This window comes from Oculina patagonica, chromosome 5 (genome assembly GCF_052425735.1).
Source record: "Oculina patagonica isolate OP01 chromosome 5, crgOcupat, whole genome shotgun sequence".
NCBI classification, from domain to species: Eukaryota; Metazoa; Cnidaria; class Anthozoa; order Scleractinia; family Oculinidae; genus Oculina; species Oculina patagonica.
The window spans coordinates 10,403,971-10,430,609 of record NC_135762.1 but is presented as its reverse complement, the minus strand read 5'-3'; the positions used below and the strand labels follow the sequence as shown (position 1 = coordinate 10,430,609).

At 36.2% G+C, this 26,639-nt stretch overlaps 3 protein-coding genes and 2 pseudogenes across 6 annotated transcripts; all 5 read left to right on the top strand.

The window, feature by feature from the left end:
• Positions 1 to 1,469: 1,469 nt before the first annotated feature.
• LOC144655573 (QRFP-like peptide receptor) lies at positions 1,470 to 2,637 on the top strand. The gene has a single exon (XM_078515824.1). The coding sequence runs from the start codon at positions 1,470 to 1,472 to the stop codon at positions 2,526 to 2,528; it is 1,059 nt and encodes a 352-aa protein (XP_078371950.1). The 3' UTR covers positions 2,529 to 2,637.
• Positions 2,638 to 6,506: 3,869 nt separating this feature from the next.
• On the top strand, positions 6,507 to 10,171 carry LOC144654511 (neuropeptide FF receptor 2-like). Of its 4 annotated transcripts, XM_078514660.1 has the most exons (3): positions 6,507 to 6,594; positions 7,227 to 7,278; positions 8,488 to 10,171. In XM_078514660.1, the coding sequence occupies exons 2-3, from the start codon at positions 7,260 to 7,262 to the stop codon at positions 9,579 to 9,581; spliced, it is 1,113 nt and encodes a 370-aa protein (XP_078370786.1). In that variant the 5' UTR covers positions 6,507 to 6,594; positions 7,227 to 7,259; the 3' UTR covers positions 9,582 to 10,171. The 4 variants fall into 4 exon arrangements, with proteins under 4 accessions (XP_078370786.1, XP_078370785.1, XP_078370787.1 ...); XM_078514659.1 differs by lacking the exon at positions 7,227 to 7,278 and having other exon boundaries at positions 6,512 to 6,594; XM_078514661.1 differs by lacking the exon at positions 6,507 to 6,594 and having other exon boundaries at positions 7,095 to 7,278.
• A 4,625-nt stretch (positions 10,172 to 14,796) lies between these two features.
• LOC144655206 (QRFP-like peptide receptor) lies at positions 14,797 to 16,076 on the top strand. The gene has a single exon (XM_078515426.1). It carries the CDS (start codon positions 15,046 to 15,048, stop codon positions 16,024 to 16,026), a length of 981 nt encoding a protein of 326 aa, XP_078371552.1. The 5' UTR covers positions 14,797 to 15,045; the 3' UTR covers positions 16,027 to 16,076.
• Positions 16,077 to 17,802: 1,726 nt separating this feature from the next.
• LOC144655497 (neuropeptide FF receptor 2-like) lies at positions 17,803 to 18,907 on the top strand (annotated as a pseudogene).
• Positions 18,908 to 22,959: 4,052 nt separating this feature from the next.
• LOC144654040 (prokineticin receptor 1-like) lies at positions 22,960 to 23,973 on the top strand (annotated as a pseudogene).
• Positions 23,974 to 26,639: the final 2,666 nt, after the last annotated feature.

Here is a 26,639-nt window from a genome sequence, read left to right as displayed (position 1 = left end):
TTACATCACTTACAAAACAGTTACTAACATTACTCTTACGCTACAATAACTTGCATTACATTAAAAGGGCGACTAACGACTATTAAATTTTCCCGCCAAACTTCAGGCTGAGCTCTTTGACGTCACGCATACATTACCAGCTCCAAGATGGCGGCGTTCAGTTGTCATGTTTTGGGAAAGATTTTGTAGGGTTAAAGCGAACGTTGGAGGCGAAAATTTTGGTGAATAACATATCTTTGTGTAAACTTTTTAATGGCGTAAAGAAAATAGATGGCCATTCTGGAGTGAACTTCTCCTTTAAGGTAAAAACCATGTGTGTCAACAAAACTGTTTATTGAAAGCTAATAAATGGAATCCAACGATTATTCATAAGGGAATTTAAAATATCATTTACAACTGAAGGTATACTTATGAAGATAAAAAATATTGGATTCAGGTGAATGAGACAACTTCATAGCTGTTAGCACAGCCTAGCCGCCAAAACTAACCTTTTTATTTCACCAGTCAATAAATACCACTTCACTAATTGATGGACAAAAAATAATGCTAAATAAGATAAAAAAAAAAGCCCGCCAAATAAGAAAAAAAAAGCCTTTGAAAACGTGCTGTTTTAGAAACTCCACCATCTTAATTTTTACTAGCTGCTCTCGGGCTTATGTTTGATAAAGGAAAACACACCTCGATGAGAGTTTTTTCTGTTGTATTCCATGCCAAATTTAAATTTCATTTCACACCGCTGTAAAATAAGATGCTATTAGCTCAATGTTTTCTTCGATGTCGTTATATTCAAAGAGAGATAAATTTGTACATGACTTCAGAAGTATTACATCTATTTGGCCATATATATAGTCTTCTATGACAAAAAAGTACTCTAAGACAAATTTTAAGCAGTCACCACCTTATAAGCTAAGGTGAGTCAAATAATGATGGCGTTCTTCGTTTCCAACTGTGCAATGGAAGAAAGCGAAAGGCCATTAAAAGAAAGTGTTATCAAACTTGCCATTGTATCTTTTTTTTTCGCGTGCGGTGGCTTTTGAAACTGTAGCAATTTATTTTTCATTTCCGTGTAATGACAGTGTTGCATATAGATTTGTGTAAAATGGAAATCCATTAGCAAAAGGCGGTGAACATCTGAGTACTGACAGAATCAACAACTTTCAGTACGTAGCCCTTATAATTAACACCAAAGTCTCAAGAAATCGAACTAAATCACAAAAGATGTGTAATCTGTGAGTAGAAATTATGTTTTTGTTATTTTGGTACTAAAAAGGTCAAAGCACAAAAAGAAAATTCAAGCACAAGCAAAACACAAAAGGATGCTTTTCTCATTTTGTTGAAAAGAAAAAATCGGAGTAATAATAGCCAAAATAATTTTCGCTAGATAAATGTTTTTCTTTGTTCCATTGTGCTACATAGGTTGAAGAAGACCAACAAGATAGCGGGAGAAAACGTAATCAAAAGCCATAATCATGAACAACTTCACTAGCATCAATTCCAGTGAGGATTCTTCATGCCCGTACGCCGTTTCTATATTTTTCACAACGGCCATGGCTATAATAAGCTCAGTAGCTTTCATTGGAAACATTCTGGTGATTTTCTCAGTGTTCAAAACACCAAGCCTTAGAACAAGCGCCAACTACTACTATGTCAACATGGCGGTTTCTGATTTTCTTGCTAGCTTTACCACCTGGCCGATGTACCTTACTGACGAGATCATTACAAGAAGTGGAAGTCTACTCGAAGAATCTTTGGCAAATGTTTTGTGTAAAGTTGGAGTGTTTTTCAGAATGGTTTCGTTAGTGGTATCCATTCTAAGTCTCGTGCTGATCGCTGTCGACAGATTTGTCGCTACTATCTATCCCTTGAAAGCGACACTGATAACAGAAAAACACAGGGCACTTTTATTGTTTGCAACATGGTTGATATCGATAGGGTATTGTGTTCCCTTTTGCTTCTTTTACAGAGCAGGAGAGATTGGTCAACAAATGTCCTGTAAATTTACGATGAGTGGCTCTGCGCGCATAATCTACTTTACTACCGGCTTGGTCTTGTTTGTGGTCTTGCCATTAGTTACGATTGTCATAATTTATTCGCGTATTATGCGCGCATTGAACAAAAGGCCAAATCCAGGAAATACAAGATGCAAGTCCCAACAAAACAGAAATAATCAAACCAAAAACATAATGAAGATATTTAAATCGATTGTTTTAGCATTTGTCATCTGTTATTCTTTATATTGTGTCTACTTGATTCTCAAAACGACTTCCCCTGATCTTTTTATCAAAGACAAGTGCAAGTTAATTTTAGGTTTTGCTTTTTATGCTTTACCATCGCTTAGCACAGCAATTAATCCAGTAATTTTATTTACATTTAGCACCAATTTTCGCCAGTCCCTGCGCATGCCTTACTTGTGCCTTTGTTTGGTTACCAATTTTCGTTCATGTTGTAAGACAAAAAACGTATCACCACGAGAAGAAGAGTCGCCAGCTGAACTTGTGACATTTAAAAAGGCGACGTCTGAAAGATAAGAAAGAAAAAAGTAATGCCCGCATAATACAATAACTCTAAAACGTATTAAACGGCTTTTTGTAAAGTTCATTAATAACTGTGGCTCATATATATTGGCGGAAATTTGAATACAAGAGGTATCTGCTGTTACCACAGTTTAATTTGAGTGACTTTCAGTGACTATGAGTTTGTCTGGTGGTAAAACCGCCCTGGTTGAGTATTGATCGAAATCCTGGCGATCATCTACGCACCACTAGGTCTGTTACGGACAGGGATGTGGTAATGTTCAGGCACAAAACTGAGGTTAAAATCAACAATTTGGCGGTTTTTGAATCTAAATAATGCACCAGAGGAAAAACTGCACAGGATCAAATACAACACATAGGCTCTACCCTACTGAGATTTTCAAATTTAAGAACAGATATATTCGTCGTGGAGAAATGTTTTCTTTAAAAATTTGTGTACCTTGACGATTTGGCTGCTTAAGCTGTAAATGAAGAAAAAAGACTGCGTCAAGCTCCACCCGTTTAGAATGTTTCTGATCTGACGAATTACCCATTATAAGGTTGGAATCACTGAAACATAAATACCAACAGCGTGAAGTAAATTTTCAACAACCTACAGTAATGCATATTATTATATAAACATCAGTGAAATACCAGGAATTATTATATAGCCGCGAGTGTTTTACTGGAAAATAGACCACTCGTAAAATTCATACGAAACTGCATCCGGGACTGTAGTGGCGTATTTTCCATATCCTCACTAGTGAGGATATCGATGACGTCATTTCCCGCCTTTGCACGGTTGTTTGTGCAAAGCTGCCAACGCCAGTTGGAAATGGCAAGCTATCGAGATCGATTCGTGAAGATCACTGAAGCCAAAATGAAATATTTTACTGAGGAGCAGGAAAATGCTAACACAAATAACAAAACTTCATATGCCTTGAAATTATTTAAAAGAGCTTCTTGCTTGTGGAGAGTCAGACGAAGGGAGGGAAAATCCAGCTGCCGAACTGCAAGACTTTGTAATCACAGTAATCAGAAATCAGAAAAGCGGTGAGTTTGTGCAGAAACAGATTTCAAAACGGCGCCGGAATTATTCATTTTCAGTGACATTGATGAAAGCTAATAAACAGACTGTTTTTTTTTTAATTATTTTACGTGATACATCTTCTGAAAGCTTCCGTTCGCGAAATTTTGCCATTCAGTTTGGCAATATGCTCAATTGTTATTATTAGCCGTCGCTCGTGTTTAACCATTTGATTAATAAAAAATGTTTTAACTTTTACTTCATGCATTATTTTTGTCTATATAATAAAAAGAAAATTACACGGTGGCTTTTCGGTCAAAGAGTATTTTTGAATCAGAAAAATAGGCTTAGCAAAGTTGCAAAGCTTCTATCAAGACTTTTCAAAACATTTAAGCTTATAGGGAATTGTTCGGGAAGCCGAAATCGATTTAAAAGTGTTAGGTTTTGTGGCATATTTGTGCTATATTTTAGTATGACTTCATTTGCTTTTCTTGATTTTCTGCAGTGTAAATTAAGCTGAACATTTCTTGAGTACGGTTCATTTTAAGCGAAGCTATTTTATTCGGAATTAATGTTTGTCTTGCTTAATGCTTGACTCTTGCTTGTCGATCAAGTCGGACTCGACATTGAAATCAAATCCGCGCGTATACAAACAAAGATTTTGTGAAAGATTTTTTCGCGGTTTCTTAAATCCAAACAAACTTAAGTAGGAAAAAAATAAAAACGTTATTTACCGGCCTAGGTCGGTCCGTATTGGGAAAAACTGTACCCTCGGTCTTGAGCACGGCCCTCGGCCTGCGGCCTCGGGCCGTACTCAAAGACCTCGGGTACAGTTTTTCCCAATACGGACCTCGCGCCGGCAAATAACATATATATCTTTCGCGCGAAAAAATCATATCTTCACACGTTAACATGTTATTTTCACATGTGAAGATATCGATTTCCAAACATTTTCTGACAAGTTTGCCCTGTTTCAATGCTGAATGAGCCAAAGTAAATCGATATTAAGTCGAAACATTTTCGGATCTTCCTTGACAATCTTCGGCAATCTTCGGATATCTTTGGAAAAGTTCGGAAAATGTTCGGAAACATTCGTACGACCTTCGGACAACATTTTGCAAATCTTCGAAAATCTTCGGAAAATGGTCGGTAATCTTCGGAAAATCGTCAAAAACATCGTAATTAGTAGGTTTATATAATAAACAGAATATTACATGGTTGCTTGGAGTATGAAATTTATCTTCTCGTGTTCAAATCGATATCCCACTCGTTCGCTGCGCTCACTCGTGAGATATCGATTTGAACACTCGAAGATAAATTTCATATCTCCGCGCAACCATGTATTATCTTCTATGATTCAAGTGTGGTAAGGATAAAAAAAAAAAAAAAAAAAAAGACAGAGACGTTCCGTGTTATCCAGCTGGTAGAACGAGTAATGCTGCTGATAGTGAGACTAGCACAAAGAGCAAACAGTTGTAAGCATAACCCATGCCCAGTGACCGACTATTTAAAGCAACCTCGCAATCTGATTGGCTACGCAAGGGTCCTTTAACTTTCAAAGGACTGTCCTTAAGCACGCGCATGGAAAATTACACAACCACAAACTGAACTTTTCACTGAACTTTTCGTTAAATAAATCGGCCTGTGTGCTATGCTAAAATACTTAGATTGCTCACTTTCGGTTTTTATCGACTTTTGTTGATTGATACGGAGCCTCGCCCTTCGCCATTTGTTAACTTTATTGTTAAATAGAAATTTTCATTTTTTTTTTATTCCCTAGGTAGCGGGAAGGAGTCAGTTATCATCCCCCTACAGAGAAAAATCACCTGTTACTTAGTATTATAGGCGATCATTAACTCCTAGGGTTTGGTTGATTTGGTTGTTTCGTAAGTGATAAACATGTTTTGTTGCATTTCGTCGCTTTCTAGTTAACGTAAAACTTTTTTGTATGTAGCTGATATTTTGATAATTGAATTGCACTGCAAACGGGCAAGGAACCTAAAATTTATAACTATTATGGTAAATGAGTTAAAAACCTATAAGCAGTAGCGCTTATTTCAGTAAATTATTCCAATAATTTTCTTCACAAAAGCACTATGCCTTTCTTGTGTTAGCGCATTTACGAATCAGAGTCAATACACTTAATTTGCTATAATTTGCTTATATGAACCATGGTGCGTCTCAGGTACTATGGCTAACAATAATGAGTGTTTTGCTAATTGCCAACTCAGTTTTTGTTCGCTTATGAAATTACAAGGAGAATATTGTATTGTATTATAACAGGGTATATGGACAATACTGGCCGTGATATATCTTAGGAAATGTATAATGCATCTGATAACTGTCTAACATGATCATAATGATAAATGCCGAAGACACGATTGGCGTAGACGATGGCGTGTTATTCCTCTTCAAGAAGAATATTACCTTCCGAATTCAAGAAATACTTCAAACACGATGGAGAGACAATGTTTTTCCATGTTTTTTTTTTAACTCCAAACGGGTAAGCAAAAAAGCTGCGCGCAGTGTAATATTTTTATGGCAATTCAACTTATTTGGAAATGTGATGCAGAACTGTCTCGAGTTTTTTATGTTTCTTTGGAAGGACGTAATGACGAATAAAGTCTCAAAAATATATGCTAATTGCGATCAATTATCAAGTTATGACTCATATACATTTTATTAATGTTTGTCAAGACAATTAAACAATGTCAATATTGCATTTTGGCGAGCACGTAATTTTGTATAACGTTCACCTTCCATTTTTCTTTATCTGATGATTTTAAAAATTGAAATCGAAAACTATATCCTCCAGGCACATCATTAACTTCAACGAAAAAAAAGAAGATAAAATGATATCTGGAAAAGAGTGAAAAGGGGAACATTTTCATTTATTTAAAATTCAAGCTTTACCTGATCAATATTCCAGGTGTATTTAATATCAGCTTATTGTCATTCAGGTGAATGTCAGACATTGTTGTATGATATCGATGTGCTGTTTGGGTGGGGAAAAATTGATATCACTTCTAATGATTAGTTTTCTGGAGTTTTCAGGTGAGTATACGTTACAATTAATTTCAGATAAAACCTTTTTATTTTTCTTCCTAAAGGTGGACAATTTGCGAGCCGCTGTTATTTGCCGCCTTGCAATTTGGTATAGAAGGCGCTCATTTATATTTTTACTTAATATTATAAGGTTTTTCAACAGTCTTTTTGTGTAAGTTGAATAGCTGCAGAACTAATAGTCGTTTTGCGGGATTTAACGAAAGGAAAATTTAGTTTGCCTTTGCTAATCGAATTTTAAAGGAGAAATAAATGCAATTGGTAATTAAACTTAGTGTTTCTCACGACCGCGAGGCAGAGATCACGCAATAATGTTTACAATGTTTACTGAAACGTTGTGCGGCTTGATAAACTTGTAAACATCTTTCTTTTTAGTCCATTATTACTTTGACCAAGATATATTTTCTTCTTCCCTGCAGCTTCAAGTCAATGCACAATTGCTATCATCTTTTCCATTTTTTTTTTTTTTTGTGATTTTTTCCATTACGAATTGCAAAAGCTGTTACGTTGGTTAAATAGACATTAGAAGGCAAAAATTTTGCCAGACTTTGAACAAAAAGCCATGCTTAAAAAGGTACGTAAATCAAACAGTTTTACGGTTTTATTCCGTTTTTTTCTTTTAGATCGTGCTTGAAATAACCGTCCCGAAAATACGGATGACTCCATATAGATCAGGTAGTTCATGCCTAAGAGTGATGAATATCTTACTTTTACTGACAATATCATGAAACCTATCAATCAAAAAAGATAACGAGTTATTCGTTTTCAAAGGTTTGTAGTTTTTATTTACAACAAAAAGAGATGTGTGGCAATGGGAAAATAGAACCAATAGTTTGTAAAGTACTTTGGCACTGAAAAGTTCAAAGTGCAAAAAAAGATAGAGGAACTGCGGCGCATAGAAATATAGCGACAAATTTTAGCTTTGATCATTTGGAGTTATTATTGTCGAATTCAAAGAAAGTATACACGGAGCAAATAGCTAGAAAACGTTTGGCAGGATAATATATATTACTGTTCGGCGTTGTGCTATGAGTTAAGCAAGGCTGAGAAATTCACAGGTCCGAACATAAAAGAGCACAGTAATGATATTTTCTTGAACAACTCCATTCAGATCGATCCCAATGGATATATATCTATTTTTTTTTCTACTACGTCGTATACTGAAATTTTCGCTAAATAGGGACTGAATGTCAAATGTGAATGTGCCAAAATTTGACCTTTTTACAGCGATTTTATTTTAATATATTTTTCTCGTTATCACTTTTACATTTGTTGTCCTTTTCCCAAAGTGTTTCTAACTGCCACTCAGTATCCAGATGGAAACGATTATAGCTGACATTGGCATACAGCAGGTCTAAAAACCACATTTTGCGCCAATTTTCCAACATTCATTCTATGTGCTTTTCCTTGTAACTCTGACAGGATTTGATCTATTTCAATGGAAGGATATATGATACAATGCAATCTTATGACAGATTTTGTGTGTTCATCCTGCCAGTTTGCTACAAATAGGCGCGCATCACTTTTTTCTACTTGTCTCTTAAGTGCCAAGTGGCGTTGTCATCATCATCATCAATCATCATCATCATCATCATCATCATCATCATCATCCCATCATCATCATCATCATCCACAAGAATATTACAAGTCATCAACAAACCAAAAACTGTTTTAAATAAATCACAAAATTGTCAAGACTAACCGGTATGGCAACCATGCAGCGAACAAAAACATATGTCGAGTTTACTTTACACGGAAAGCACACATTTTGAACTCATTGAAATTGGATTCTGAAATCATGAAATGAAAGTAAAGGGAACAAAAAGAGAATATATTATCTTGTATCATCTTGTAACATTGACCATCATCTCTATTGTGTTACAGTTAGAGAAAGTTGGACAGAGCCAAAGCACAACTCAACAAGACCAATGGTCATGAACAACTCTTCTCACATCTATCCTAATGGATACCCTTCCTGCCCGTACGCCGTTTCTATATTCTTTACAGTGGCCATGACTATAATCAGCATAGCGGCAATCATTGGAAACTGTCTGGTGATTTTCTCTGTTTACAAAACACCAAGCCTAAGAACAAGCACCAACTACTACTACATCAACATGGCGGTTTCTGACATTTTTGCTGGTGTCACCATTTGGCCGTTGTATCTGACTGATGAGATCATTACAAGCACTGGAAGTCTAATCCAAGGTCCTCTGGCAACTGTTTGCTGCAAAGTTGGAATGTTTTTTAGATTGGTGTCAACCATAGTGTCCATTCTAAGCCTGGTTTTGATCGCTATTGACAGATTCATCGCTACTGTTTTTCCCTTAAAAGCATCACTGATTACACAAAAAATGAGGGCATTATTTATATTTGCGACTTGGTTAATATCGATGGCTTACTGTATCCTGGCGGCCTATCGGGCTAGTGTGCAAGAAGTCGGCCAGGAAATTTTCTGTAGATTTTCGTGGAATGAGTTGGCTAGTGCAATCTATTTTATAACTGGCTTGACCTTGTTCACTATTACTCCATTAATTACAATTATAATTCTCTATTTGCGTATTATGCGCGTTCTAAAAGCAAGAGTGCAACCGCAAAATGATACAAGATACCATAACTATCAAAATAACAGAAGCAGACAGAACCGGAACATTATGAAGATATTTAAATCCATTGTTTTAGCGTATTTCATAACTTATTCTTTTTATTGCGTATTTTTCATGCTCAAAATCAGCTCTCCTGTTCTTTTCATCAAAGACAGATGTAAGTTGATTTTAGGTTTTACGTATTTTGTGTTGCCATCGCTAAGCACAGCAATTAATCCAGTGATTTTATTTGCATTTAGCACCAATTTTCGCCAGGCTTTGCGCAGGCTGTGCCCTTTCCTTGTTGCAAATTCCGTTCATGTTTTAAACACATCAACGCAACAAGGAGGTGATTCACAGCCAGATGTAGTGAATAATCAGACACCATGTTGAAAATTAAAAGGTAAACCTTGGTTACGGTAGCTTTTACTAGACCAGAATGTTCAGGGATGTTGACTTGGACATCACATCGTTTGCATAAAACCTGTTGACTGTGAATCTATCACGTAAAAATTACCGTAATAGATAGTTTTTTTGTTCACGTTTTCCCCCAAAGCGGGGATGTTGACGGGGCCCCGGGCTATTCAGCTCCTTACCAAGATGTCGACGTTATGGCGGTGACAATCTTAGACCGGTGTTCGACCAAGAGAGAAATCTATCTTATAAAGGTATATGTTAGAGTTACCAATTTCAGAGGTATGCATTCTAGAAAGTCCCTTAAGGCATGTTAGTGACTGCTTTAACGAGCTGCTTGCCTAAGAACTGTGGGCAAATTTAAGAGATATCCACCTCGAAAAAGGTGTCCACCTTACTGAATTGTACACTCTATAGCAATGTCAGATTACATTAGTATGTCTTCAAGTTGTATAAGTGGCTGCTATAAATAGGTGTCTGCCAAAATAGACTGGGTGTTTGTTAGAGAGGTGTTCTATGACACCCAAGTTTCTTATTATTAGTAATTGTAAATGATATATTCATTTTGTGTACTATAAATATATTATATTACTATAAAACCTTTTAAATAAAAAAAAATATGCTGTTTTACTGTAAACGAGTAAATCGTACATGTGCATATCTATTGCAAAATTAATCTAGAAAGATTTTGGCGTTTAACCCTCGGACGTACACAAACTCTACCCCCATCATCGTACAAGGGGGGGTGGATGGAACCCCTCCCCGGGTTTTCGTTATAGTGGCGCAGCGAAACTATTTTGCTTTGAGAGGCCCTCAGCTTACTCTACAGTGACAAATTATTGGCTATGACGTCATATGACGTCACGTGACGTCATAAGAGCCGCCATCTTGGATCCGCCATCTTGGATTTCAACATTTTCTTAGAAGTCACAAAATCACGGAAATTGATGCAAAATCGCAATTGCTTATGGAATGTAAAAATAAGCAAATCTTGCACTTCTGTTTTTAAAAACTGGAAAAAATCAAGAAAAATGTAAAAAGGATTTTGGCAGACCTGCTTGTATTTATGAGTTACCTGGCAACGTCATACCATATAACTGGTTGACATATCAAATTCCGCAAAGGATGAATGAACAGCTACTGAAAGTTTCAGCATTGTAGGGTAAATGCTTTTTTCAAAATTTGGAAAAAACCTTACGGGGGGGGGGGGGGTGGCATCCACCCCCCTTGTACGTCCGAGGGTTAAGATATGTGGAATTTTAAATTTTTGGTCTTTAGATTATATACCCATTCTTAACCGTTCTTGTTTCTTTTTAATTTTATTATTGGCAATGTACATACATACTTTATTTGAAAACAAAGGTCTATAAAGATGGTAGCCTAGGGCTGATGTGGACCTTTAAAACTTAATTACTGATCAAAAAATAGAAAATAACTTATTTGTACTTAGTAAACTATTTTCGGATTTCCTCTTCCAAACTATTCTCAAAGCAATCAAGGCTTACGTTACCTCATACTTATTACACAAAGCAATGGACAGAAAACCTAAAATTAACTAACCTTGCAGTCGGGAATACTTATCATTCATACTGTACTAGCTAGTTTGCATAAGGGTTGACATGCTTAATAGATACATTGTTATACGAAATTCCAAGCGACTACTTAAGCTTCCTTTGAAATCTCACTTTATTATAGACCTTCCAGAAAAGAATCAATTAGTGTTACACTTTTTTAGGCTTGTTTTCGCGGGTTTTGATTTTTAGGTTGTTCAAGATAGTACATTCAAATCATCAGCAATTTTATTTAATTTAAACACAAAAATACGACTGACGTATTATTTCTCTGCAAGATATGACCATTTCCATATTTATATTGACTTATAATACGTTTGAGACGTCACTTAGGTCTTTCAAAATAAACAGAGCCAATAGTTTTTCTCTTGTCGAGCTCGTATTTAGTACAATCTATATCACTTTCATATTTTATTGCGTGATGATTTTCATAGCAGAAAGTTTAAACTATATCCTCTAGTCAAGTCATACATACTTTAGTTATCTTTTGAAAAAAAAAAAAAATCGAAATTTCATTATTAGGTAAAGACTTCAAAGGAAAATATATATATATTTTTTTATTAAAATCAATGAAATGAAAATTTATTTTGCATTGCAAATTTCAAAAGTAGGCAACACTATAATGCAAGTCTGTTGCATGGCTCTCTATGCTTTACCGTCAATGGATTTGGCAGCAGGCTACTCAATGAACGTGGGCGATAAGCATCAATTGCCTATCAAAATTAATGCTTCACTCACAACAACTAAAATAAAATAAAATAGACAGTGATAACTATATTTGTTTTCACTGTTGTTTCAGTTCTATATCATTTTTTTCAAAGAAGATCAAACCAGTAATTAAAAAAAAAATCATTGTAAGTTGGTGTCAACTAAACAAACAAAAACGTATGATTTTTGCCTAGTAAGTCTGAACGTTGTAGAAGACTTAATAGAAAAAAAACATTTTCCAGTTTCTTTTTCTTAATGGAATATAACTGTCGTTTAATTACAAAATATGGCCACATCAATCATGTTGCAAGGGCGTTATATCCGGACACCTCAAATAAATTGCCCAAAATGTAAATATATTTTATATTGTAGTTTTAAAAAGTAAGCAGATCTATATTCTAATGCAAGTTGGTTTCATGGCTCCCTTAGTTTTCCGTCAATGGATTACGTAGCAAGCTCACCCAATAAATGTGGGCGACAGCATCAATTTCCTATAAATACATAAGGTCCTACGAACTAAAAAATAGAATAAAATGACAATGATAACATAAATATTTCTTATTACTGTTTGTTTCAAATTTCCCAATCCAGTTTTTCAAAGAGGATAAAACCACTGTTAAAAGGTTGGTGCTAACTAAGCAAACAAAAAGTGTTAAATTTTTACTCGTTGGCCTTAACATTGCAGAGAATTTAATTGAAAAAAATATTAATGTCAGTTCCTTTTTTAAACTGAATAAAATTGACAAGTCGATTTCCTGCAGACAAAGTCACATCAATCATATTGCAAGGGCACGTAATATTCGGAAACCCTATATCTACATGATTCTCTTCGGCTTTTAGTAAAGTAAACACATGTCGTTCCCGCGGTGCATCAAAAGATGAACTAACAACTATTTGTGTGTTAACTCAAATGTCAATTCGAATATATGTTCAGTTTGAAAAAGAAATGGGCAAATTAAAACGATGAAAGCATACGTGTTTCAGAACTGAAATGGTTTTCAGTCAGAAAATAATAAAAAATGCGTAAAATGTTAATCAACACTATTGGTACAAGTAAACCATCGCTTAGCTTGTAATAAAAATAACAACATTTATCCGAAGGACAAAAAAATGCTAAGTTCTAGAAAACAAAGTAACCGCTGAATGAAAAAGCATAAAAGCCTATAGAAATCTTTTTCCTTACAAACTTGACCCAAAAAATGTCGACTGACTGGCTCTAGGGTTTAGGGGGAATAAAAGAAAATAAATTATCTATTCATGCTTCGTCAGAAAATGATTTTCCCACCTCGTTAAATAAACTAAGAGTAAGTCGGTTAGTTAACGAGTTCACTGTCAACTGATTGTGTTATGTTAAAATGCCAAGGAGCATTAAAAGCAAGTGTTAAAATTGAAGTCTTTTCTTCTTGTGTAGTCTCTTTTGTAATTGGATCAACACATTTTCATTTCCTTTTCACGACAGTATTGCGTGTGTAGGAACTGAAATTCGAAATTCGTTAGGTAATAGTGATGGACGTCCTTAACAATTTTTAATTCAATTCAGCAAACAAACAGGTAATTGTAGTAACATAACGTAACTGATGTTTGAAATTGAACTCCGTTTGCTAAGGGTGCGTTTCTTTGGGAAAAGAAACAAATCCGGATTTTTGATCCAAAAACGGATTTTGCGTTTCTTTACCTATATCCGAAAATGGATTAATCTTGGATCAATGATCTGAAGAATCCACGTACACTTCGAGTGGATTCATCAGATCATATCTGAATCCGGATTTTTAGGATTCATGATCCGTGCGTTTCTTTGGGAAAGGATTCGAAAAAACTACCATGGCCCAGCGGTCTTTGCTGTGAAAATACAGGTTCGCTCTTTGTAAACATTGACATTCGGAAAGTTTTAGGCGGTTATTTCGATCAAAATACAAAAATATTTCACGATTAAAGGAAACGGTAGCTTCAGATAGGTATGTAGTATCATTTTAAACGGGATACAGGTTTTCTAGAACAGCCACTGTGTGCCTTCGGAAGTTGTATCCTTTTGAAATTGTCACGAGTGATTTGCACTGATCATTTCGCAATCATTCTTCGCTCTCAGATGCTTTCTCGCCACATTGTGCCTAACGCTAAAGAAGATCTACTTCGACGTGTGATTTTTGTAAAAGATTTTGTATGCTTACTGATTATTTTAGCTAGGATACATTCGACGAAAAATAAATTTGTGCTGATATTTTATGTTCTGTGCGAAATGTGTTTACGGGGTTGTCATGGCAAAAAAATCCGTTTTCGGATTCTTCGTTTCTTTGGGAGCAAAGTATCCGTGTGATCCGGCTGAGTTTAATGATCCAATTTTGGATTTTCCCAAAGAAACGCACCCTAAAATTGACGAACATCTGACTGACAATTTCATTAAATTCAGCAAACAAACAGGTAATTGTAGTAACGTAACTTTACTTATGTTTAAAATTGAACTCCGTTTGCTAAAAGTGACGAACATCGGACTGACAATTTCTTAAAGTTCAGCAAACAAACGGGTAATTATAGTAACGTAACATAACTAATGTTTGAAATTGAACTCCGTTTGCTTAAAGTGACGAACATCTGACTGATAACTTCATTAAATTCAGCAAACAAACAGGTAATTATAGTAACGTAACGTAACTAATGTTTGAAATTGAACTCCGTTTGCTTAAAGTGACGAACATCTGACTGATAACTCATTAAATTCAGCAAACAAACAGGTAATATAGTAACGTAACGTAACTAATGTTTGAAATTGAACTCCGTTTGCTAAAAGTGACGAACATCTGACTGACAATTTCGGTAAATCCAGCAAACAAACAGGTAATTATACTAACGTAACGTAACTTATGTTTTCATTTCATTTCATGACAAACCGACCACTGTTATAAATACATTCACAGAACTAACGTCAAAACGAATGTGTGGTAACCGGTGAACAGAACCAATGGTTTGATTATTTTAGAAAAGAAAAATAATTGAAGCGCATTTTTTTCTCACTTGAAAGTTTGGAGTTATTGTTGAGGGAAAATTAGGAGCAACATTACTGAAAGGAATTCTGCACGATAACGTATTATTTCTCTATAGTGCTATTGTACAAAGGTAGAAGAAGGCCGAAAAAATCAGAGAACACAACATAAACGAGAGTCGTCATCATGAACAATTCCACGCACACCGATTCCATTGCTGACTCTACGTGCCCAAACGCCGTTTCTATATTCTTTACAGCGGCCATGGCTATCATCACCTTAGCGGCTTTTATTGGAAACATGCTGGTGATTGTCTTAGTGTACAAAACTCCGAGCCTTAGAACAAGCACCAACTACTACTATGTCAACATGGCGGCGTCTGATTTTCTTGCCAGTCTCACCACCTGGCCGCTGTACCTTACTAACGAGATCATAACGAGCGGAGGAAGTCTTATACAAGGTCCTTTTGCGACTTTTGGATGTAAAGTTGGCGTGTTTTTTAGACTGGTCTCGACTATAGTGTCCATTTTAAGCCTGGTGCTGATCGCTGCCGACAGATTCATCGCTACTATATTTCCACTGAAAGCGACGCTGATTACACAAAAACTAAGGGCTTCTTTATTGTTTGGAACATGGTTAATATCGATAGCGTATTGTATCCCCATGTTCTATTATTTTCGAGTTGAAGAGGTTGGTGAGGAAAAATTCTGCAAGTTTGTGTGGAATGGCTCTGCGCTCATGATCTACAATATTGCTGGCTTAGTCTTGTTCGTGGTCGTGCCATTAATTACGATTATCATCCTTTATTCCTGTATAATGCGTGCATTAAGCAAGAGGCTTAAACCAGGGTGCAGGTCCCAACAGAACAGAAATAATCAAACTAAAAACATCATGAAGATATTTAAATCGATTCTTTCAGCGTTTTGCATTTCCTATTCTTTCTTTTGCGTTCACATGATTCTTAAAATTACTTATCCTGATGTTTTTATCAAAGACAGCTGCAAGTTCATTTTAGGGTTTGCTTATTTTGTGTTGCCCTCGCTTAGCACAGTGATCAACCCAATAATATTATTCGCATTTAGCACTAATTTTAATCAAGCTCTGCGCATGCAGAACCTGCATATTTGTTTACGTTGTAAACCGAATAACATCGTCGCACCGAGATGAGTCCAAACCCTAACTTCTGACATTCAACAAAATTTATTGTTAGGCACGAAAGGGAAAAAAAATTAATTTACCTTATCACAGAAACGCTAATTAAAACAAGTTAGATAGCTGTCTCCAGGGCTTTTTTTATAATTACGGTTTATTAGATAGAATATTCCCATACCTGACAACAACGACCTACATGTAATAAGAATCGGCTTTGTAATTGTACCATTCTGAAGCCATTAAAGGTTAACGAGTAAAATGCGGATTAGAAGCTTTCTTTAAAATGTGTGTAATCCTACGGCGTATTTTGCACGTTTTTTCTTTCTTTTCTTTTTGTAATTCAACAGTTATTTTTTTCGTTCTTTTCGGTTTTATTTATTTCCCCGTACAAATCCTTATAATTATGCAAATCGCTCGAATTACGTAACAATGCAAAGGTCATCGTTAAAAAGCTACATCATATATCGAGCTTGGGCTACCTGTGCCATAATGTGGGTCTGTTACATGGCTCTCCGTGTTTTACCGTCAATGGATTTGGCAGCAGGCTACTCAATGAACATCAGTTTCCTATAAAAACAATGCTTGACGAACTAAAAATAAAATAAAATAATCAGTGACAACTATATGTGCTATCACTGTTTGTTTAAGTCCTCAATTCAGCTTTTAAAAAAGGCTAAAACCAGTAATTAAAAAAAAATCATTGTAAGTTGTTGTCAATTAAACCAAAAAAAAAACTTATGAGTTTTGCCTAGTCAGTTTTAACGTTTTAGAATACTTAATAGAAAATAAAAATCATTTGCCTTTTCTTTAAAAGAATATAATTGACCAGTCGATTACAAAAATATGGCCACATCAATCATTTTCTAAGAGCATAATATCCTGAGTTCTCACATATACTGTCTTCGGTTTTTAGTAAAGTAAACACATATGCCGTTCCAATACTATGTAGTTTGCGGGGGACTTCAAAAATCGTTATCTCTACCACGAAGCCGTCGCTTAGCTTCTAATAAATGAAATCCCCCCCCCCCCCAAACAATATCCAAAGGACGAAAAAAAAAACTAAATTCCAGAAACGCAAGCCACGTTGCTTTCTCTTAAAAATATTTTCCCTCGCAAACTAGACCCACCAAATTGCCACGGCTTATTTAGGGGAACAAATGGGCAAAAATAATTAACTCATCCATGCAATCTCACCACAAGTCGATGTAGCTTCTTTTGTTTTTCGCTCTAGGCCTCGAAACCAAGTTTAATAACTTGCTAACCCAAGGGTAAGTAAGTTAGTAAACGTGTTCACTGTGTTATGCAAAAATGATCATGACAAGGAGCATTGAAATCAAGTGTCGGAATATATGTCTTTTTGAGTGTGTGTAGTATTTTTTGAAGCTGGAGTAATAGATTTTCATTTCTTTTCCACGACATAATTGCATAAAGTAGTTGAAATTGAAAAACGTTAGCCAGAAGTGATGAACGTCTGACTGGTCCTGACAATTCCAGTATATTCACTAAACAAACCAATAACTGTTATGACGGAACTTATGAGTTTCATTTAATTTTAATAACAATGGGGTCAATGTTTAAATTAACCACACATCTTTCAGCTTTTTACTTCTTTTTGATTAATATAAGGGTTTTTTAGCTTTTTTGATGATTAAAGCGCCCTTGGACCCTTGTGAAATAGCGCTTTAGAATTTTTGATTATTAATTAAAATTATTTTATTGTACTGTTGTATAAAGCTTGAAGAAGGACGAGAAGATCACAGAACAGAAAAGAAAAAAAAAATAGTCTTCATCATGGACAATTCCACTCACATCGATTCCAGTGATGACAGTTCGTGCCCTAACGCCGTTTCTATTTTCTTCACAACGGCCATGGCTATTATCAGCTCAGCAGCCTTCATTGGGAACAGCCTGGTCATTACATCAGTGTACAAAACTCCGAGCCTTAGAACGAGCACCAACTACTACTATGTCAACATGGCGGCTTCTGATTTTCTTGCCAGTCTCACCACCTGGCCGTTGTACCTTACTAACGAGATCATAACAAGCAGTGGAAGTCTTATTCAAGGTTCTTTGGCAACTGTTGGATGTAAAGTCGGAGTGTTTTTTAGAATGGTATCGACTATTGTGTCCATTCTAAGCCTGGTGTTGATCGCTGTCGACCGATTCATCGCCACTAGTTTTCCGTTGAAGGCAGCGCTGACTACACAAAAACTTAGGGCTACTTTATTGTTGGGAACATGGTTAATATCCATAGCGTATTGTATTCCGATGTTTTATTATTTTCGAGTGGAAGAGGTTGGTCATGAAAAATTCTGTACATTTGCGTGGAATGGCTTTGCGCTCATGATCTACAATATTGCTGGCTTAGCCTTGTTCGTGGTCATGCCGTTGATTACTATTATCATCCTTTATTCCAGTATTATGCGCGCATTAAGCAAAATACCAAAACAAGACTATGCAAGATGCAGGTCCCACAGAATAGAAATAACAGTCAAACTAAAAATATCATGAAGATATTTAAGTCGATCGTTTCAGCGTTTTTCATTTCCTATTCGTTCTTTTTCGTTTACCTGATTCTCAAAATCACTTACCCCGATGTTTTTATCAAAGACAGCTGCAAGTTCATTTTAGGTTTTGCTTATTTTGTGTTGCCCTCGCTTAGCACAGTGATCAACCCAATAATATTATTCGCATTTAGTACTAACTTTAATCAAGCTCTGCGCATGCAGAACCTGTACATTTGTTCGGCTTACAAACTGTGTTTACGTTGTAAACCTAATAATAACACCGCTACGAGATGAGTCCAAGCCGCGACTTTTGACATTTAACAAAATTTTGTGTCTAAGAAAAAAAAGAAGATAAATAAATAAATAAAAAATAATGTACCTTATCACAGAAACGCTGAAACAAGTCTAAGAGGTGTCTTCAAGGCTGATTTACTAAAACGGAATATAAGATAGAATATCCCCATACCTGACAACAATAACCTGCATGTAATAAGAATCTTTTTGTTATTGTATTGTAAAACAAAAATAAAATGAAATGAAAGCATCATTAAAATTTTTCTTCTAGTTTTATTACTTTCTATACCTTCTTCGTTTTATTGGGCATAAAGTTGCGTTTACACGAGCAATTTTTATGTGACATATATATTTGATCGTGTAGATGACACAACAATTGTCGGCAGTTCAAAGTTAAGCGCGCCATTGATTACCCTGAACAGCTGCGATACGCACAAAGAAACGCGCGCACAGTGCCCAGTGGGAAATTGGGGACCACATATGCTGACGCAATATTTGCCACAATGAGTCGTCTACACGAGTAACTTTTCGTATGTGACAATTTTTGTTTGTCACAAAAATGCTGACACGCCAGCTTCTCAACAAATATATTTGTCACATAAAAAAATGCCATTTTTTTTCCTATACACGAGCAAAAAAAAGATTCTCATTAATTCTTCGTGTGGACGGGGCCTCAGTACTTCCCCGAACTTTTTTTTACTTATGCAGATTGACTTCCCTCTTTTTCTTTCTTTTTTGTTTATTGCCGTCCTTTAGCACCGTAACGAGTTTGCCTTAGCACAAAATTCCCTGAAGCTCCTTCTTGCCTGTGCTCTTACCTTATTTTATTTAAATCTTCCATGTCGCAAATTAAGACACCAAAGCATATTTCCACCCTCACTGGTTCAATGGCAATTATCTTTCCCACTACCGACATGGGTCCTCCCAAGACATAAGCATTGCCTGGCATAAACTGTTCCCTATCTACTTAACTTGCGCCATTAGGGGCCCCCTGTGGCGCCATAGTCACGTGATTAATAGCCACGTGTGAGTCACTTTGGATGTGCCGTACTTCCTTTGCCTTGTCTTCCTCCTCGCTAACAAGGTGTTCTGCTCTGTGTAGGAGGTGATGATTTGAGGTGAAATTGAGATATTGATCCGTGTGGGTGGGTTTCCTATACACAGTTGTTTTTGTGCTCCCATCTTCATTCACATGGACACAGGTGTCAAGGAAGGGTAGTTTGCCGTCTTCCTCTTGCTCGCTGGTAAACTTTATGTGAGGGTTAATGCTGTTGATGTGTTGGGTGAAACTGTCGATGTTGGCAGCGTGCATTTTGGTAGACGTGTCATCCACATAACGATACCAGATGTCAGGTGGGTTGGGTGCCGTAGATAGGGCAAACTTCTCGAAGTGTTCCATGTACAGGTTGGCAACTATCGGTGAAATAGGAGACCCCATGGCGGTTCTTTTGTTCTGTTTGTAAAAGTCTCCATTGTACATGAAATAGGTGGTATTCAAACATAACTCCAAAAGCTGCGTTAGTTGGTCAACATTCAGATCGGTTCTGTCCTGCCAGCTGTTGTCTTGTTTCAAGCGCTGTCTGTGATAACCCGGACCGCTTCATCAGTGGGGATGCTGGTAAACAGCGCGCTGACATCAAACGACACAAGTTTCTGGGAAGGGGGTACTTCTAAGTCCTTGATCTTCTGGACAAAATCAGTGCTGTTCTTGATATGATGTTCTGTTTTACCCACCAGTGGACCAATCACTACTGCGAGGTACTTGACCGCTTCATACGTGATGCTTCCAATACTCGAACCGATGGGTCTGAGGGGCACTTCAGTTTTGTGAATTTTCGGCAAGCCGTAAAATTTCGGTACATCTTTAGCTGTTGGGTACAACTTTTTTTCATCAGGGCGTAGGAGATGATCTTTTTCTCTTTCCACTCTTTTAGAAGTGCTACCGGCTTTGGCTTAAAACGTTGCGTGGGATCCGAGATAAGTTTGATGAAGGTGTTATTGTCACTCAAAAGCGCCCGTGCTTTGCTTTCATATGTTGTAGCATTCATAGAAACTGACACTCTCCCCTTCTCCGCCGGTAGGATGATGATCGTATCAGATCTATACGAAGATCAGATAAGGCTCTACGTTCCTCTACAGAGATGTTAGGCTACGTTCCTCTGCAGAGATGTTAAAACAGTTGTTATAGCGTATTTAATTTCGCTTGCATTTTTTCTTTTCTTTTTTCTTTTCACGTGCATATCATTTTCAGCTTTAGAAATAACATTAGTTGAACTTTAGTAGAATAGACAAGTGCAAGGTCGTTACAAATTTATTCTTCTCTCCTTAGTACAGCTATTTATCTAGTCACTTTATTCCCACTTGGAACTGACTTTTCAAACACTTTACAAAAACTATACCCTTTTTCACTCAATAATTGCTGTTGGTCAGTGTTGTCATGTTTCAAACAGAAAATAAAATACTACAAATTTGTAAAGGATATTAGCAAATATTGTAATGCATTTTTGTGACACGACTTTCTACGTTTACTGTCAATGGACTTAGCAAAAGGCTTCTCAATTAATGAAGGTGACAGCAACAATTTCCTGTAAAATGACTTTTCTTTACGAAACTTAAAAAAGAATTAAACAGTGATGACAAATACATTTGTAAACACTATTTGTTTCGGAAGATAAAACCACTTTAAAAAAAGTGGCAAGTTGCTGCCAACTAAGCAAACAAAAAGGTGTGACTTTTGCCTGGTTAGTCTAAACGTTGCGGAAAATTAAATAGAAGAAGAAATTATCAGGGCGTAGGAGATGATCTTTCTCTCCACTCTGTGCTCCGGCTGACTAACGTGCGTGGGATCCGGAAGTTGTGTGGTGTTATTGTCACTCCGCCCGTGCTGCTTCAATGGCATCAGCAACTGACACTCTCCCTCTCCCCGGGTGGACAAGGTGTGACTTTTGCCTGGTTAGTCTAAACGTTGCGGAAAATTAAATAGAAGAAGAAATTTTAGTTGTCTTTTAAAAACTGAATAAAATTGATCAGTACCGAATCAGTAGATCATTAGAGTTTCATGATCACATCAATCATATTACAAATGCATGGGTCGGCTTGTAGTAAAGTAAACACATAATTATGTCATTTCAATTCAATACATCAAAAGTTGAAATAAAAACTGCATTTTCAGAAGTAAGAAATGGCTTACAAGACAACAATATATAAATACAAAATACATTAAGGTTAATTATTGTTATACAAAAAAGCGGCGCTAAAAGCTTGTAATAAAATGACAACATTTATTTGAAGAACGAAAAAAGCTAAGTTCTAAAGAAATGAAACCCCTTCTGTATGACAAAAAAAAAAAAAAAAAAAAACAGAAAAGCCTTTGAAAACGTTTTGCCTTAAAAACTTGACCCACCAAATTGTTGACTGATTTGCTACTTATAAGGGGTTAAGGAGAACAAATCGAAATAAATTATCTTTCCATACTCATTTACCCCGATCTGGCTTATTTAGGTTTTACCCAAAGCTTTTGAACCAATTTAGAAAGTATCGCAACAATCTTGGGAGTCATCATATCATGATTAGTCGTGTTGTTAAACGTGTCTGCTGTCAATTTTACTATGCAGATGTGTCAAGGAGCATTAAAAGCAGGCGTCTGGATTAATGACGTTAATTCGTGTGTAGTCTCTTTGTAAAAAGAGTAATTCATTTTCATTTCCTTTTCATGACAGTTTTGCATTATCGTTATTGTATCCAAACGTTATTACCATCTGGCAGGTCCTGTTTCTGTATTCACCAAACTAAAAGGTAATATCAGTAAAGTTACATATATTTTTCATATAATTTCACGACAAATTGGCCATTGTTATTTTGAACCATCAAGTTCTCAAAGAAAACCTCAAAACGAATATATGGTAATGTGTAAACAAAACTAATGTGTTAGTTGATTTAAGAACAAAAAAGTGTACATGTTAAAACACGTAATTGGAGGGTTCTTTTTGTTTCTCTGTGGAACGTTTGGTGTTATTGTCGAAGAAAACTAAAGAAAACAGATAACCGAAAGCAGCCTTTAAGATAACGTGTTATTATTTTATTTTTACACTTAACAAAGGTTGAAGAAGGACGAGAAGATCAAAGAACATACACAGCAGTCGTCAATATGAACAATTCCACTCAAATCAATTTTGATGGTAACTACTCGTGCACATAGGCCGTTTCTATCTTCTTTACAACTGTCATAGCTATTATCAGCTCAGCAGCTTTAGAACAAGTACCAACTACTACTATGTGAACATGGCGCTTTCTGACATTCTTAATAGTCTCACCATTTGGCCATTTTACCTGACTGATGAGATTATAACGAACAGAGGAAGCCTTCTACAAGGTTCTTTGGCAACTGCTGGGTGTAACGTTGGAGGATTTTTTAAATTGGTGTCAACTTTAGTGTCCATTCTAAGCTTAGTTTTAATCGCTGTTGACAGGTTCATCGCTACCGTATTTCCATTAAAAGCGACAGTGATAAGACAAAAGCTAAAAGCTACTTTATTGTTTGCAACATGGCTAATATCGATAGCGTATTGTATTCCTATGTTGTACTTTTTTCGAGTGGAAGAGATTGGTCAAGAAACGTCATGTAATTTTCCGTGGAATGGCTTTGCCCTCAAGATATACTATATTACCGCTGTAGGCTTGTTTGTGGTCATGCCATTGATTGCGATTATCGTCCTTTATTCCAGTATAATGCGAACGTTGAGCAAAAGAGCAAGGTCAGACTTTACAAGATGCAGGTTCCAACAGAACAGAAATAATCAAACTAGAAACATCTTGAAGATATTTAAATCGATTGTTTCAGCGTTTTTCATTTCCTATTCTTTCTTTTGCGTTTACATGATTCTCAAAATTGCTCTTCCTGATGTTTTTGTCAAAGACAGGTGCAAGTTCAATTTAGGGTTTGCTTGTTTTTTGTTACCCTCATCTAGCATGGTGATCAATCCGATGATATATATAATTATTATTCGCATTTAGCACTAATTGCAATCAAGCTCTGTGCATGAAAAACCTATACATTTGCTCGTTTACCAAACTATGTTCACGTTATAAACCCAATGACAACAAAACATCACGCCAGGATGAGTCCTTACCGGAACTTGTCACGTTCAAACAAATTTTGTGATAGATGTCTGATATCACAGAAATGGTCAAACATGTTCGAAAGCTGTTTCTTAGGTTGATTTATATCTAAGGTTTATTGCCTAGAACATATCCATCGCCGGAATTTCAAAATAAAGTTCTCAACAGATGTCTTGCAACAAATGTCCTCTTAAGCAAAGCTGGACTAACATCATCTCCAGCCTGTTCTTTTTGCGGAGAACCAGAGGAATCTCTCGAACATATTTTTTCAACTTGCCACTACACCGTGACGTTTTGGACAGAAGTTATAAAATGGATGGGCCAGCCGAATATTCAAATAAAATCCCTTAGTCTTAAAGATATAATATTAGGTATGACGGATGAAAAGAATTTGTTAACCAACCATATTTTATTAATTGCAAAAAAACATATATATTGGTGTAGATGTATTAAGGTTAAACCTTCTATTATTATATTTAAAGCTCAAGTAAAGAAAATTTACCAACTTGAAACTAATATTGCCAAATCTAATAATAAATGGCCCGTCCATGAAAACAAATGGGGCAAGTATGTTGAGGTATGATAATCTTTTAAAACTGCGCAGAAGTTTAAGTTTTTAGGTAATTTAGAATAATTTGTTGTAATCTAAAAAGGGTCTCTTGTGCTGGTAATATGCGCGTAGTCTTTTGTATGTGTATGTAAGTTATTGTGTCTTTTTTTTTCTTTGTAAGATGTAAGAAACTTCCAATATTAAATAAAAATATCAAAATACAAAAAAAAATATCCATCACTGACAACAATGACCTACATATGTAATAACAATCGCCTATGTAATTGTACATTCTGAGGGATTAAAGGTTAGCAAGAAAAAATGAAAGCGGATTTGAAGATTTCTTTAACGGAAGTTTAAATCCTAAAATAGAAAGAATCAGAACAGAAGCATAATGAAGATATTTTTCCTACCCCACTCCAGAAACATGGTTGCATGGTTGGTCACATGGCCGCATTTCACGTCAATACCAATAACAAACAAATTAAGGGCCCATTACAGTATCTATTGGGGCCGTTGCTAGGGAAAATTCAATTGGCTATAACTTGATATATCTTTGATTTGATTTAACCAAATTTAGACAGTAGTTTTAAAGTGCGAGTGCAAGCCAGTTGATGACGTCATCGGGGCACGTCTAATGTCACGTGACCCAGAACACAAAACTGAGTTTTTCGCAAGAAACTTACGGTTTTATTCATAGTTTGTAGTATTATTTCAATCCGTACGTTGATCTTAAAAAATGCAAGCATGCGTTTTTCGTAAGCACAAAAACTTGACAAATAAGGACGGAAAATGTGTTCTGTTGACCACCTTTTTGAACACAACTTTTACGTTGTTTTGATTTTCCGAAAACGCATGCTTACGTTTCAAGAAAATTGTATTTTCTTTCGATTTACTGCAAAAAACAGAAGGTACGCTTTTTTCGTTCCGAGAAAAGTACGCATATTCGTCCATACCGGAAGTAAAATGTTACGGTGACTGATTGGTTGAAATCATCGTAATTGACGTTGCCGCACTGAGTTGGCTTTCCCCACGCTCACGTATGCTTCAAAAACTATAATTTTTCGACACGGCAAACTTTACTACTTGCTTGTATTCGTAAAGCTTTAACGACGTTTACTGTCGCTCAACTAACATGTACAGGCAATGACAAATGTAAACAGAGTCGGTCGTAAGTATTAAAAAGAGTTTAGTACGAGTTGGGTCTCTGTAAAAAGAGGACCGGATGGCGGCGGATAGCGGATGGCGGATGGCGGATGAGAAAAGGCGGATGGAAAAAGGCGGATGACAAAATGCGGATACCAAAAAAAAATTTTTAAAAAATATAGAAATAACTTTTTTAATAACTCAATAACTTGATCAAGTAAATATTAGCACATTCAGTCCAGGAGATGTCCGACAAGACGAAAGAAACAGAGATAAAAACCCTCAGACTTTCCTTTATCAGACGGGGGTTGTTACTAAACTGGGGATACATACCATATTTTTATTTCCTTTTTTTCCCACACAGGCCACAGTATTGTTCGTGGATGGTTGCTCGACTTTATCACGTAAAACTGGACAGACAAACAAGCAAACCGTAAATATATCCCACACAGTGAAGGATTTCTATATCTTCTTAATCCCTCGAGGTCGATCTCGAGATGGGATTTTGGTTACCTGTGGAGAAAATCACGCCAATTTTCCCGTAAACTTTTTATTCTACGGGAGCTCTTGAGCTCCCGAAAGCACTTCTCGGGACTTATTTTGTCGCTATAAAATTGCATCTCCGAAAAACTTTTCTGAAAACAAGGGCGGTGAAGGACTTATATGAAATAGACTGAAATAGACTGCAATAAAGGATGTGTGAGAGAAAGACGTCTGGTAGAATTCGGTTGTTTAATTGACAAATTTTCAAAACAAACTCCGGCGCGCCAAGAAGAACTTTCACTTCGCGAAGAGAATTCAACGTAGCGCGATTTAAACACGTACTTGATGGCCGACTCTTTCCTTCTGAAATTGTTGACAGAAACTTCCAATATTCATTTAGTGTATGTACACATGGATGGTCCAGTCTCTTTACTATATCCATGATGTACAGCAAGTTCGCCAAAGTACTGAGTGACAATGGTAGAGAAGAATTCGACCAAAAGTAACTTTATTCAACCAAAATTCAAGGC

What these genes read in the sequence shown, in the direction of transcription:
- LOC144655206 (XM_078515426.1), top strand. Translation starts at nt 15,046, where the DNA reads ATGAACAATTCCACGCACACCGATTCCATTGCTGACTCTACGTGCCCA.
- LOC144654511 (XM_078514659.1), top strand. Translation starts at nt 6,522, where the DNA reads ATGATATCGATGTGCTGTTTGGGTGGGGAAAAATTGATATCACTTCTA. An exon ending in TAGTTTTCTGGAGTTTTCAG is followed by an intron (nt 6,595 to 8,487) that starts GTGAGTATACGT and finishes ATTGTGTTACAG; the next exon opens with TTAGAGAAAGTTGGACAGAG.
- LOC144655573 (XM_078515824.1), top strand. Translation starts at nt 1,470, where the DNA reads ATGAACAACTTCACTAGCATCAATTCCAGTGAGGATTCTTCATGCCCG.